The 14506-nt window shown below is 47.5% G+C and overlaps 2 protein-coding genes and 1 long non-coding RNA gene across 7 annotated transcripts in view; 1 reads left to right on the top strand and 2 right to left on the bottom strand.

The window, feature by feature from the left end:
- Positions 1 to 539, bottom strand: part of Pde6b (phosphodiesterase 6B) — a 70496-nt gene extending 69957 nt beyond the window's left edge. For 3 of the 5 annotated variants that reach the window (XM_052735719.1, XM_052735722.1, XM_052735723.1), the window contains exon 1: positions 424 to 534. The gene's annotated coding sequence lies outside the window, so the exon portion shown is untranslated. Of the gene's footprint in view, positions 1 to 423 lie in introns of all 5 variants that reach the window. The other 2 variants (XM_052735721.1, XM_052735725.1) reach the window with 2 other exon arrangements.
- A 463-nt stretch (positions 540 to 1002) lies between these two features.
- Tmem271 (transmembrane protein 271) lies at positions 1003 to 3176 on the top strand. The gene has a single exon (XM_052735728.1). The coding sequence runs from the start codon at positions 1051 to 1053 to the stop codon at positions 2173 to 2175; it is 1125 nt and encodes a 374-aa protein (XP_052591688.1). The 5' UTR covers positions 1003 to 1050; the 3' UTR covers positions 2176 to 3176.
- A 4603-nt stretch (positions 3177 to 7779) lies between these two features.
- LOC128108734 (uncharacterized) lies at positions 7780 to 12341 on the bottom strand. Its single transcript, XR_008217602.1, has 2 exons — positions 8718 to 12341; positions 7780 to 8344 (listed from the first exon to the last, which is right to left on the bottom strand). It is a non-coding gene; the product is annotated as an uncharacterized LOC128108734 (long non-coding RNA).
- Between the last annotated feature and the right edge of the window lie 2165 nt (positions 12342 to 14506).

The raw sequence follows: 14506 nt of genomic DNA, 5'->3' as shown, positions 1-14506 counted from the left end.
GTTCTCCTGCACACCTTATTCACAACCCCCAAGCACCTACCATACTCTTCACACACCTCAAGGTAACACACCTTCTCCTGCACATACACCACATAACACACACACCACGCTTCCCCGCACCGAACGCCTGGACACCGCACACACTACACTGAACCTTGTATTCACCCTACTCACATCTCAGAATACACACCACTCCCCACTACCACACAATATATACGCACACACCACTCTTCCACACCCCATACTATAAGGCCTATGCATACCCCTCAGACATGCACACAACACACGCCTCTACATGCCAGCACTTCCCAAATAAACACACTTCGTCCTCCATCCCCGAATACCCTGCTCACCCTCCTCTATTCTTTTTGGACATTGTCCCCTTCCCCTTTTCCTCGCCCAGGCTCTCTCCCTTATACCCACCCCTATCGCTGAAATCCCCAGCTAACTTCTTCAGGCTTCCGGGTCCAGTCAGGTGGGCGTGGAGACGAGCCGCCGAGTGGATTGGGAAAAGCAAATGCTGGGCTTCCAGAGGTGGGAGGTCCTGGGGGTGGGGCCCAGGGGGTCCCTGGAGAAGGAGGCCCAGGTGGGGTGGCGTTCCTAAGGCTGCGGACGCTGGACAGCGACATTGACAGGGGGAGGACGAGAAGGCGGAGACTTGGCGAGGGGCCCCTTTCCTAGGGGAGGACCAGAGGGGAGTCCTGGGGGCCCGAGGGTCGGGAGGGGGCCGCGGAGGGTGGTGTCAGGGCGAGGCGCGCGGAGCCGCGGGAGGGGGTGCCGCGCGTCCGGAGATCGGCGCCGCGGTCTGGGGAGGGGGCGCGCGCGCCTTGCGGTTTTCCGCGCCGGCTCGGTTCCCGGTGCAGGGTCGCGGCGGCGGCGGGAGGCGGAGGATGCGGGCTCCAGCGGCGGCGTCGCGAGCTCGGGAGGACGCGGGAGGATGAAGAGGAGGCCGGCGGTCCGGCCGCGCGGCGCCGGGAGGAGGCGCAGGCGGCGGGGGCGGCGGCGGGCGGCGGCGGGCGCGCCGGGTGCGGGCCGGCTCCGGCGCGGAGGATGAAGTGGAGCGTCCGCGGGGCCTGCGCCGCGCTTTCCTCCAGCCTGCTGCTCGCCTGCGCGCTCAGCGCCGCCGCCGTCGGCCTCAAGTGCTTCTCGCTGGGCTCTGAGCTGCGCGGGGAGCCGTTCCGGCTAGGGGCGGCCGCCGGCGCCTTTTACTCCGGGTTGCTGTTGGCCGCCGGCCTCTCACTGCTCGGCGCCGCCCTGCTGTGCTGCGGGCCCCGGGAGGCGCCCCTCACCGGGTCAGGGGCCGGGCCGGGCTCGGGACTTGGGGTCCCCGCATCTCCAACGGGCGCTCCAGAGCCCTCTCCTGGAGAGACGCGGGCGGCTGCCGGGCCCTTGGGGCGGGTGAATAGCCAGAACCTGCTGCTCCTAGGCGTCCTGGTCTTCATGCTCGGGGTCCTCAGCGCCTTTGCAGGAGCAGTGATCGACGGCGACACAGTGTCCCTGGTGGAACGCAAGTACTCCCACTATTGCCTGCCCCCGCGCACGCCGGCCGCTGTCCCTGGCCCGGCTCCCGGCCCTGTAGCCCCGGGCTCCAGCACGCCGCGCGCCCGCAGCACCCTGGACAGCGCCACGTCCGCCAAATGCCGCCAGCTGAAGGACTACCAGCGCGGCCTGGTGCTCTCCACTGTATTCAACTCGCTCGAGTGCCTGCTGGGCCTGCTCAGCCTTCTGCTGGTCAAGAACTACAAGTCGTCGCAGGCCAGGCGCGGCCGGCGCGGCCGACGGAGGGCAAGCCGGTCTTTGGCGCGGCCGCGGGGCGGACCCGGGCTCCGCGCTCAGCCTCTAGCCTCCCGGACCCGGCGTGGCCGCCGGGGCAAAAGGGGGCGGCGGCTGCAGCCACGGCCCAGCGAGGCCTCCATCCTATCCCCGGAGGAGTCCGACTTCGCCACCCCAGGAGACTGCGCGAGCTTCGCGGCGCACCACGCTGTGTCCTACATCAACGTGGGCGTCTTCCATGCGTTTGATGAGGCGGGCGTGGAGGTGTGCTGTGGCGGGCATCCGTCGGTAGAGCTGCCAGGGTACGCGCCCTCGGACCCCGACCTCAACGCCTCCTACCCCTATTGCTGTCGGCCGCCCGGTGAGATGGCGCGCCCTTGGGAGTCTAGCCGGGCCTGCTGAGTCCAGGCCCTATCGGCCTGGGACATCCGAAAGGGCAGCAGTCAGGCTTTGCTTGGCGTTGTGCCTGCGCGTGGCTTGGCACTTTTCTGGCCCGGCCCTGTGAGATCTGCGAGACTCTAGGACACTCCGATATTCTCCTTTCTGTGTGAGGAGGTGTCTCCCTCTATATCATTCGTATCTGGACTCCATTTAAAGTTTACAATAAATGTTTGGGGTGGGCTTGCAGATCACACTTCTGTTAGACAAGTCCGTTCTCCAGGACTGCGCTAGGAGGTCCTGGGTCGAATGGGCAAGAACAGAACGCTCATTGAAGGTGAATTTCGTGTGGAGGACCTCGGCTGAGAGTACAAAGCGGTTGGAACTGTAGGAACAGAAGTGAAGAACAGCCAACAGCAACACTTTGTACCCGGATGTGCCTGCTTCTGTCGACACTTTCTTACTGTAAAGCTCTCCATAAACAGTGAAAATGTTTGGTAAATTTATTGCAATTTGACATTGGTGAGTTCCTTTATTAAATTGGTTGCTATGTTATTGGAGAATGTTCATCAGCTTGGAATTAGAGGATGTCTACACTCAAATCAGCATGGGGGAGAGTGGCTGAATTGGGAAAGACAAATGCTGAGTTAGAACAGCTGTGTTCTGCTAGCTGGTTGACTAGGTCCAACCTGTCTCTGAGCTAACTGCTGTGCGTAGAGACACTGATGCCAGACCCCTGCATTTCTGTTTTTGGAAACTGGCTGTGTGGTTTCTACTGCAAAGCAGTAGGTTTTATTTTTGGTTAATACATATGAACAGTTTAATCCTATTTTGAAAAATCAAAGTCCTAGTTTTTCTGCAAAGATAAATTTCCTGTTAACTCAATAATCTGGTAATTTTGATTATATAGCATTTAATTTAAAGTACACCACTTTAATAGCCTTAATGAATGTGAAGGACATAACTTTAAGTGAGTTTAATATGCGTGTAACCATTTACACACAAATGAAATGAGTTCTCTATGACCAGAGTGTCTCCATCCTTCTGGTGGGCTGGCTGGAAGTCAAGCAGGTTCTAAGTCTTGGAAAAAGGTGATCCGACTTTCATGTGCCTGGACTAGTGAGACCAGGCAGGTAGTGACTCACAGGCCAGCTGGGAGCAAAGCCCTGGCCCAAAAGGTGTGCCTCCTTCATGTGGAGGAGGGGAGCATCTCCTCTGCGTGTGCAAATACCCATACCAATCATCAGAGGCCAGAAGAGTCATGGAATCCTGGGTAGTGTCTTTGATGTGCAAAAGGCTACTTCTGTGAAGAAGCCCCCTGTTTAAGGAGGGGGCACAGTTCCCAGTTGCAGGCTGTGTGATGGCACCTTTCCTCAACTCCCAAATGCCCTGCCCAGAGCTCCCCTGTATCTTTGGTGACTGTAGGCATCTTACCCCAGGTGGGACCTAGCAAGCTGCCCTCTACAGCAAGGGCACTAGAGGAGGAGGGTACCCCAATCTCATTTCCATGAAGAGCAGCGAGGTCCATCACCAGCCATGAGCCAATCTATGGTGGTGAGAACTGGCCTTACCTATGCTTGGACATTTCCTTTGAAGCTTGAGGATCTGATCAAAGAATCAGTCCTCACAACTATATTGAAGCCACCCAAGGAAAAGCCATCACTCATGGCTAGCTTTCTTGGTTTTCACTTTTATCAGACCTTTGATATCTTGGGGCAAGGTGAAAAAAAAAAAGCTAGGCCTGATTTGCTGGTCCTGCTGTTGGTCTATTCAGTCCAGCCCTCCTGTGCTACGTTAGTAGCCAACTGGCCATCAGCCTAAGCAGAAATGTTACAAATGGCAGCATAAACTGACTTAAGATGCTTTCTCCTATCTACTCAAATCCAAGCACGTGATATTGCCAGGTGTTTCCAGCTGAGAGCAGAGACCTCACAGGTGGGTATAGGCCACTCTCCTGGGTCCACTCAGGAGCCTTGTGGATGAGCACAAGCAGCCTGAGTAGAGTGAATCTATAGGCTGCATAGATGCACCAAGTTAGTCCTCATTGGACTTTTGTTTTTTTCCTAAGGTGATTTAGCCTCGCATTTTGCATAGCTCAAAATGTTAGATGCCTCATGAGTCTTTCAAATAGTCTATCAAGGTCAGTGGCCTCTTTTCATTTCAGATTTTTCTTGGAATGGAAGTTTTGCATGAAGACTGAGGTGGGCAAGACCAGAGGTCAGGGAAGGCAGAGCATTATGACATTTGTGCATATTGTCTGACCAGGGAAGCAGGGGAACCTGGGATGAGGAAGAGGGGGGCTTCCCCCAGACCTGGGCAAAGTAGCCTCTTCCACAAGACCAATGAATTAGATGAATGCTTCAAGATTTGGTGTTCCTAACTCCCAAGTCCATAAATGTTGTTAGCTCCACTTTTACAGAGGTGAGTATGAGATGTGGGGTAGCAAAGTTTCACTTTTAAAGCTTACTGGAGAAAAGGAATCCCACTGTTGTTGAAGTCAGTTTCCTATAAAGATCAGTTCTCAGGGAACTTGGCATAGAGTGAGGATCATGAGGCTGCTGCCACCCCACTCCACACTCCAACTCACAGCAGCTTTCGTTCATGTCCACTCTTCTGTCCTGAAGCTTTAAATAGTTGTTCAAGCTGATTCTTTACATTACTTAGTAAATAAGTCACTTTTTGGCCTTTCTTCCAAAATTAGACACAAATACATCTTAGTATTTTTACATGCTAAATACTATTTGTAAGGCATTATTTGTTCAGCAGAAGCCCACTGTCCTTAGGGGTAGGAACTTAATTTTAAGGGGCTAGGACATGGCATGAACTTCAGCAAAGAAACTGCCAAGCAGACCATGTTTTATTACAGAATCAGTGGACACTAATACCTGCATCTTAATGCATTGCCTTATAAGGATGACATGAAGTAACACTACACATGGTCTCTTGTGGTGTTTGAGACCAGGTCAGATAAGTGAAGTCTGGGCATCTGAGACACAAGTAGAATCCATTCTTAGCTTTGTAGCCTAGCTGTGGGCCCCTGTCTTACATTGATATTTTCCTGTTGAAGTTTATATCATAGGATGAACATACAAGAGCCCCCTGAGGCCACATCTAAGTACAAACAGGTAGACAGAGAAGACCATTACCAGTGTCAAAGCATTTCAGTGGGTTCATGGTGAGATGTTCTGGGCAAGGGGTCAGCTGTCAGGCTTAATCCCTAGCCTCCACGCACGTTACTCGGAGCCTGCTACATACAATTCTAGTGTTGATCACTTGGCACATCCTTGTGAATGTGCTTGTCCTACAGTATCCCCCAAAGTCATCATCACCCCCAAAATATTTCTTCTCACTAAGATCTCAGAGGAAAGTAATAAATGACAGAGACCTTAAGAAAACTGAGCTGGCACAGAATAAACACTAGTAGGTTATAAACCTCATCTGAGAGCACTGCTGTGGCCTCATGTCAACAGGCATGATTCCAAGGGCCCAATATCCCAGCTTAGTTTACTGCTTCATCAACAGGAAAAAGATCCCAAAAGGGAGAAAGAAATTAATTTAGGACAGTAGCAAGCAACTATCCTTATATTCTCAAAATTGAAATCTGAGCAGTTCCTGGGATAAGAGGAGAAGCTTGGTTGTTCTCTTGCTAAATTTCCTTCGCAGGGGGAGATGTAAACTAATGTCTCCTCCTCCTAAGGTTCCAACAACAAACTGAGGTATGATTCCACTAGAGTTCACTCTGGAGAACCAGTGAGTTTATTGAGTTTACTTATAAAGCATAGGTGAGGGGTATGGTGCTCCCTACCAAAAGGCACCATTGGAACGTCTTTACTCAGCAGGAATGATGGCTTTCCCATAGTTAAATAGATGGAACCCCACCCTGCCAATCTTCCCTGACCTATATGCTCTAGATGAGGCCCTGTGCAATTAAGGCAGAATCACATATGCTTGGTAGTACGGAGTGACTAGAGAGAGTCAACAAACCCAGCTGGGATGATCTTTTACACGCAGGAATAGCCAAACTTACAGAGATGGAAGTTGTTTGGCCAGGAGGATAGCCATGGACAGCAGCCCTGCGGCAGGTATGTTCCACCCAGTATTCTTAGTCTCTGTGTTCTATATTTTATACTTGTGGGCTTCTCTCAGAGAGTCCCTGGTCTTGTGATATTTCACTTTATCAGCCATTGATCCTCAGTGGACTGTCACTGTCAGATCAATAAAATCTCAATTAAATCACAGGATACTCCACAAAATTCATGCTTTTTTGGCCACTTTCCATTCATGACCAACTATGGTGAAGGAAGGAGTCAGACAAGGAGGCAGGCTCTTCTGGCCCTTCACTGGTCCTTCTTACAGCAATGAGCACGGCAGGCAGGGCTCCTGCTTTTCAGGCTTTTTTATTCTCCTCTTGTCCTCTGGGTTCCATGCAACCTCTGCGAGAACCCTATTGTCCCTGCTGGGGCCCCACCCAGAATTTTTCCTTTGAAATGGTTCCTGAGTCGCCCACTGACCTCTTTCTTCATCTCCTTTCTTTTCTTTTCTCTTTTTTGATACAGGATCTCATTTTTTAGCTCTGGTTGGCCTAGAACTCAATATGTAAACCAGGCTGTTCTTAAGCTCACAAGAAATCTGCCTGCCTCTGCCTCCCGAGTGGTGGGATTACGCCATGCCCAGCTTCATCTCTACTCTTCCCCTCCCCGCAAGACATGGTTTTTCTGTGTAGGCCTGGCTGTCCTGGAACTCTCTCTGTAGACCACACTGGCCTCACACTCATGGAGATCCACCTGCCTCCACCTCCCAAGTGCTGGGATTAAAGGTGTATGCCACAACTGCTTGGGGTTCATCTCTACTATTGATGCAACATTTTCCTGAAATTTGGCCATGTTGTGTTGCTTTACCTACAAAAAAGTCCAGAAAAAGGAACACCTTTACTATGGTTTGCCCAGAAATGAGGAAGAACAGATGAGGGTTTCCAATGGGCAATCCAGTGACTTAATACATGTGAGGACCTACAGTGATGTTCCAGGCAAATAAAAGGCTATGTTCTCATGTTCACTTGGACCCCAGCCTATAACCATCACAGTAATTACTCCCTTATAGGTAGAAATGGCTGAACCCCAAGCCAGCTATTTGAACAGCCCTGAACCTGTGGGGTAGGCCTGGCCTCCTCTGTTTTGTATGGGCAGAACTGGCCACATATCTAGAATATTCTCAATAACTGGCAGATGGTGGGATCAACATGGTGGGATCCACACAATAGCATGCCTACAATAACATACAGGTGGTAGGGTGTAGTTGGCATTTTCTTTGGGCCACCAACCAGCTCCCAAATAAAGACACGGAGACTTATTATTAATTTTGAATGTTTGGCCTTAGCTTGGACTTGTCCTACTAGCTCTTTTAACTTAATTTAACCTGTTTCTATTCATCTACGTTTTGCCTCAGGGCTTTTTTTTTTAATCTTTCTTTCATTCTGTATGTCCTACTTTCCTGCTTCCTCTGTGTCTGTCTGTCTGTCTGGCCCCTGGCATCTCCATTGTGTCTCTTTTCTTTCTCCTCCAAGCCTTAATTGCTCCTCCTACTTACTCTCCCTTCCCAGAAGTCCAGCCTATACCTTTTCCCTTGCTATTGGCCATTCAGCTTTTTATTAGACCAATCAGGTGCCTTAAGCAGGCAAGGTAAAACAGCAACACATCTTTATATGATTAAACAAATGCAACACATCTTTACATAGTAAAACAAATGCAACACATCTTTACATAGTTAAATATTCCTCAGCAGTAGGATGCACAGTAGGATGTAGGTGTTGGTTGGAGGAATGGGTGGGCTAATGGACAAACACTGACAAGGAATGGACTTTGTGATGCTCTCAAGTGTTTAATGGACTTGGGGACTTTTGTTGTTGGCAGCATCCACTTGTATTCATTCACGGAGGGCACTTGTAGGGGTACTTACTGTGTGCAGATTCAGTGTTGGCATGGAAGTGTAAAGATGACCAAAGTCAGCAGAGGAAACAGATGTCTGCTTTCTTCTCTGTGGCTCTGGGCCAAGTGCCTCCGTGGAAAACATTCTTTCCCTCCAGGAGTAGAACCAGCCAGCTTCTGAGATCTCAGTCAGGTACAGAGAAGAGGGAAATTGTCCCAGCCTTGGGCAATAAGGCCAAGCACACAGTAGGCCATGTGTGCTCATACATCTGAAAAGACATGGCAAATGAAGGAAAATACAAAACAGTAAAAGTAATTGTGGACGGGGAAAAGCTTTCTGAAAACCTCTTACATTTGTCTTATTTGCAAGTTTTTTTTTAAAGACAGCCACAAATAACTGAGTACTTTTACAGCTCAGGCTGGTGTTTATCACTCCTCTTTCTAGAGGGACTGTCCTATATGGCCTTCAAAGGGCTCCTGGTCTGAATGAGAGACTTGTTTTCAGTGGCCACAGGTCTGGGGCCCTAGAGAATCTATGGAAGAGGTAATACATAAATTCCTTGTCTCCCCACTAGCTCTGTAAGAATCTCATCTCCCAAACTGTTCTCCTTAGGTCCTTGGGAGGTTATCTCTCCTGCTTACCCCGAGTCCCTTCCCAGCAGAGGTCTTTGAATTCCCAGATCCTCAATTTCCCTTTGCTGCAGCACTTCCCAACTGCACCCCACCCCATCCCTCCATAGGAACAGGAACTGCCCTGGAGGAGGGTCTGCGGGGGCCTGCCCATGACAGCCCCTCCTGCTTTTTAAAGTGTAATTCAGGTTATTTTTTCCTTAAATGCGTGACTTTGCCTCTCCCACACTGAAGCTCAGCTGCCACTGTGCAGCCACCTACTCACACTGCTGCAGGATGTCACCAAGCTCAGAGCTCTGGTGTTCCCACCAGGAACCATCTCAAGGTTCTCTGGAGACAAAAGCATGTCTAGGCACAAATGGTCATGTCCTTTGTTACTTATCATTTGATCAAGGTGTGGATCTAACTATGGTCCTCGAGTCAGGCCATCAAAGCTAATTGGTCTTGAGTGTGTGTGTGTGTGTGTGTGTGTGTGTGTGTGTGTGTGTGTGTGTGTGTGTGTAGGTCTTAAAAATGAAAACAGTCACTTTCAGGTGGGAAGATGAACCTTAAAAGACTTCTGTATTCAGATCAGAGCTGTCTGCTCCCTCCAGAAAGAGTTGGAGAGTCAGTGGTCTTCCTGGGGCTTGGAACAAGGTAGAACTCAAGCTTGTCTTTGTATGGCATTTGTGAGAGTTTTACAGACCAGATTGCAGGTAGACAGTGGGATAGCCTTGACTATTCTTGAAGACAGATGTTCAGATGTCTGTTCATCACTTGTTCAAGATCCCTCAAGGTTCTAAATGTGCCCTTTTCTCCAATTATATCCCTACTCTCTTCCAATGAGGGGCTCACTGAGCCCCGGAACTCCCTCCAGGGAGCCTGCCACCCCTGCAGCACCCTTCTGATTGAGTCCATTCTCTCTTCGCCAGCAGATGTCAGCCAGCTCCATCACCACTAGGTGCCTTGGATGCTGCTGGCTACTGTCTCTGCAATCGCCACTCCTTAATCCAAGTCTGTGTTCTGCTCTTTGGGGGAAATGTAGGAGATTTCAAAGAATCTGGTTGTGTTTTGCATCTTGAACACACCTCAGTCTAGACAAACCACATTTCAACCTCTCAAGACCTGGGTAGCACTGTCAGCTAGTCAGCCTCGGAGCTTAGAACAATCTTTCTACATGCTTTTTGTATGGAAAATTAGGACAAATTGGAGCATATTATACCACTTATACATCTACAGTTTGAGACCTATTTACATTGTCATCAAAATTATGGCATTAAATTTTTAAACTAAAAACTGGAGAAGAAAAATTAAATTTGGTTTTAAAATTCTTCCCCCAGCTCAATCTACTTTTCTTTGGTTATTTGTTTATTTTATTCCACATAAAATACAGGAATATCCAGAACTCTTTCCTACTTCTTCCCTCTGACCCTCTGAGATATCAATTACACGAGGCTGGTGGGTCATCCCTGTCTTAGTAACCTTTCTGTTGCTGTGAAGATACAACATCACCAAGGCAACCTGAAGAAGGAAGTTACTGGGGGCTTACAGTTTCAGGGGGTAAGTCCATGACCATCATGGCAGAGATCATGGCATAGGCAGGCAGGCAGGCATGGTGCTGGAGCAGCAGCTGAAAGCTCACATCTCATCGACAAGCATGAAGCAGAGAGGGTAACAGGGAATGGTGAGGGCTTTTGAGACCTCAAAGCACACCCCCATTGACACACCTCCTCCAACAAGGCCACACCTCTTAATCCTTCCCAAACAGTTCCACCAACTGGTAACTAAATATTCAAACATGTAAACCTACCATTGTGGTGGCTTAAATAAGAATGGCCCCCATAGGCTCATATGTTTGAATTCTTAGTTACCAGGGAGTGGAACACTTTGATAGGATTAAGTGGTGTGGCCTTGTTGGAGGAAGTGTGTCACTAGGGGTGGCTTTGAGGTTTCAAAAGCCCTGCTAAGCCCAGGTTCTTGCTTTGCTTGCAGATCAGGATATAACTCTCAGCACCATGCTTGCTATGCTTCCTGCTGATAATACTGGACTACGCCTCTAATTCTGTAAGCAAGCTCCCAAATAAATGCTTCCTTTCATAAGAGTTGCCTTGGTCATGGTGTTGCTTCACAGCATAGAACAGTGACTAAAACAACCCCTAAGCATGTTTTTAGGTAGTACATCATTGCACGTGTCCCCATACACAATATTCTTTTATACATTTAAAATTTTTACATAAGCATACTGTATTTAGTCTCTTTTTGTAGGCATCATGTTTCTGAGATTCACTTGTGACAATACATTAAATCTGGCTCACTTTTCCTGATACTTTATTTAATTGTAGAGGTAAGCTACAGCCCATTTATTGTTCCTCTACTGAGGGGTTCACATTTCTCTCTCACTATTATAGTCAGTGGTGTAGGCAAAGTCCTTTTACTTGCTGCTGTGGTTTGGATATAGCTTGAGTGCATCCCCTGAAGGTTCCTGTGTTAGAAGCTTTGTCCCCAAAATAGCAACATTAAGTGGTGGTGAAATTTTTTTTTTTTTTTTTTTTGGTTTTTCGAGACAGGGTTTCTCTGTGTAGCTTTGCGCCTTTCCTGGAACTCGCTTTGGAGACCAGGCTGGCCTCGAACTCACAGAGATCCGCCTGGCTCTGCCTCCCGAGTGCTGGGATTAAAGGCGTGCGCCACCACCGCCCGGCGGTGGTGAAATTTTTAAGAGGCAGGTTTATTGCATAATAAAGAGGTCATTGGGATGATGCCCTTTGAAAGTGTTAATGCTGGTCTTACAGAGTGAATTAGTTCCCACAGAGCGAGCTACCATTAAAGAGGAAAAGTGGCTCCTCTCCGCTGTCTGCCTCCTGTTTCGTTATGTGGCCATTCTTGCACTCCTGCCATTGTGAGGTCATCTGCTAGGACAACCTCACAAGAGAGGAGCAGGAGCTGGCACCATACCCTTGAACTCCCGTGACGAGGCTAAATAAACCCCTTTTCTTTGTAAAGTGCCTAGCCTGGGTTTTAATAGTATGTATATATGTGTGTGCCTGCATAAACCACTTGCATGCAAGTGCCTGTGGAAGCCAGAAGAGAGTGTCAGATTTCCTGGAATTGAGTTTTAGGCCATTGTGAGCAAACTAATATGGGTGTTAAGAACTGAACCTACATTCTTTACGAGAGCTATGAGATGAGTGCCCTTAACAACTGAGTCATCTCTTGAGCTCTGGTATTCTGTCATAGCAGCAAAAAAAAAAAAAAAAAAAAAAAAAAGACTAATACAGTTGCCTTACCAATGGTCTGTTGGAAACCCTGGTAAAATAGACTAGGGCTTGACATTTGTACCAGAAGTGAGACAATGTTTGGGACTCAGCCCTCAACCTGTGGGATCTGATGGTCTCCAAGCAGATAATGTCAGAGTTGAGCTGAATCAGAGGACACTCTGCTGAGGTCTGCTGCAGAAGTGATTGCTTGCTGGGGTGTTGTTTGTGGTGATATTTTGTTTGCTTTAACAAAAAGCCGGGCGGTGGTGGCTCACGCCTTTAATCCCAGCACTCGGGAGGCAGAGGCAGGCGGATCTCTGTGAGTTCGAGGCCAGCCTGGACTGCCAAGTGAGTTCCAGGAAAGGAGCAAAGCTACACAGAGAAACCCTGTCTTGAAAAACCAAAAAAAAAAAAAAAAAAAAAAAAAAAAACAAAAAAACAAAAAACAAACAAAAAAAAACAAATAAAGCTTGCCTGGAAATCAGAGAAGCAGAGCAGCCAGCTAATAGATAGACTTCTTACCTCTAGGAATCCTCAGAGGGAAAGGGCTGAGCGCCTGTCTCCACCCCACCTTATCACTTCCTCTCTCTGCCCAGCCATATCACTTCCTGTTTCCTCCTCCCAAGTGCTGAAATAAAAGCCATGAGATTCTAAGTGCTGGGGTTAATGGTGTGTGCCACCATGCTGGCCTCTAGTGGCTAGCTCTGCACTCTGATCTCCAGGCAAGCTTTATTTGTTAAAGCACAAACAAAATATCACATTTCCCCCTTTTTTTGCCTTAAATCAAAAAAGGTTAAAATCCTCCATACATCTAGAGTTGACAAAAGCATTATATATTGTGAGAGAATCCAAGTTTGATTTTCTGCATCTCAGATTGGGGAACACTACCTAACATGCTCTTCGAGGATAGTACTGCCTGGATGGCAAAGCATGATAAAGTAATCACAGGATAGCAAAGCATGATAAAGCAATCACAGGATAGCAAATTTGCACACCTGTATAACTCTTAAACATGAATACAAAACTTATTTTTTACATATGTATGTGTGTGTCCTATGTGTGCATATACATGCATGTTTTTATGTGTGGGTACATGTATGTGCATACACATGCAGAAACCTAAGGTTGGTGTTGGGAATCTTCTTCACCCACTCTTCTACCCTGTTCTTTGAGGTAGGGTTTTACTAGACAGTTTGCTTCAGCAATTCCATTTCCTTACAAGGATGGAATTGATGCCAGAGTGCCAGACCCACCTGGCATTTACATGGGTTCTGGGAACTGAACTCTGGTTCTCTTGCCCTTTTTTTTTTGGCAAGACCTTTTGCCACTGAGCCATCTTCCTAGCCCAATGCAAAAATTCTTACCAGAATACCGGCTGACATTAGAATGGAATGCATTAATTCTTGGGTGACTAACCCCAAATAAATAGAAATTTATTAAATTGCTTCAAAAGGCATTGAAAATAATCTTATGGAACTCAGTAAGAAGATATAAGAGAAGCTGTAGATAACCACTATTGTGTGGATGTGTTTAGAGTGTCTTTCACAGTTTTACTGTGTCAGAACCTTGGTCCTTAGTGTGATGAGGCTGAGGTGGTGTGACTTTTAAGATGGGAGGCTAGTGCATAGTCATCAGGGGTTTCCTACCCTTGGAAGGGATTATGCTGGTCTACCATAGTGATCTATCAATACTTGCTTCTTGCTTTACCATGGAACCTCTTCTCCATGTATTTCCACTCACTGTGATGCCATCTGCCACATTATGATGCAGTCATGAAGTCCTTATCAGAATTTAGAAGATGTTAGTATGTAGCACAAATCCTAATTAGTCTTAATAATTAAAAACCCAGAGTCAGATATCATGATAAATGCAGAAAGATCAGAGAAGTAAAGTAGCCAGCCGAAGTCACCTCTTCCATGACTCCTCAGACCTAAAAGGGACTGAGCTCCTGTCTTCATCCCACCTTATCACTTCCTCTCTCAGCCCAGCCATATCACTTCCCATCTGTTATCTATACAGACCTACAGACCTCTATGGTTAGCTAATGGCTAGCTCCACCCTCTGATCTTCAGGCAGGCTTTATTTACTAGAGCACAAAATATCACCACATTTCCCCCTTTTTGTCTAAAGTAAAAAAAGAAAAGTTATAGCTAGTATAAGAAAAACTATATACAATAAGTACAATAACTATATACAATATATACAGGCAACAAATACATCAACAATGTCTAGTCCATAAACATTTGACAAATTCAGAGAAAATGCTCCATTATCTATTCTATTTTGGTAAGTATAAAAAGTTATACCTAAGTCACTTTCTATTCCAACTTGCATTACCAAAACTATTTTTTAATGTCTCCCAACCCTAAACACTTTACAGCTCTTTAGTGAATTTCTTTTCTGAATCTGGTAACAAGGAAAACTATAACTATAAAGTCTTGAACTCTATCAGAGACGCGAGAAGAAAATAATATTACCTGAGTAAGAAAGAAATACAAGTAAGTAACTTCCAAAAATTTTGAAAAATGACAGAAACAGCTGGCTGCCTGGACAGTCATCGAAGGTTCC

This window comes from Peromyscus californicus, unplaced genomic scaffold (assembly GCF_007827085.1).
Source record: "Peromyscus californicus insignis strain IS unplaced genomic scaffold, ASM782708v3 Scaffold_13__1_contigs__length_99412109, whole genome shotgun sequence".
In the NCBI taxonomy this organism is placed as follows: Eukaryota; Metazoa; Chordata; class Mammalia; order Rodentia; family Cricetidae; genus Peromyscus; species Peromyscus californicus.
The sequence above is the reverse complement of the archived record's forward strand: the minus strand, read 5'-3'. Positions and strand labels throughout refer to the sequence as shown.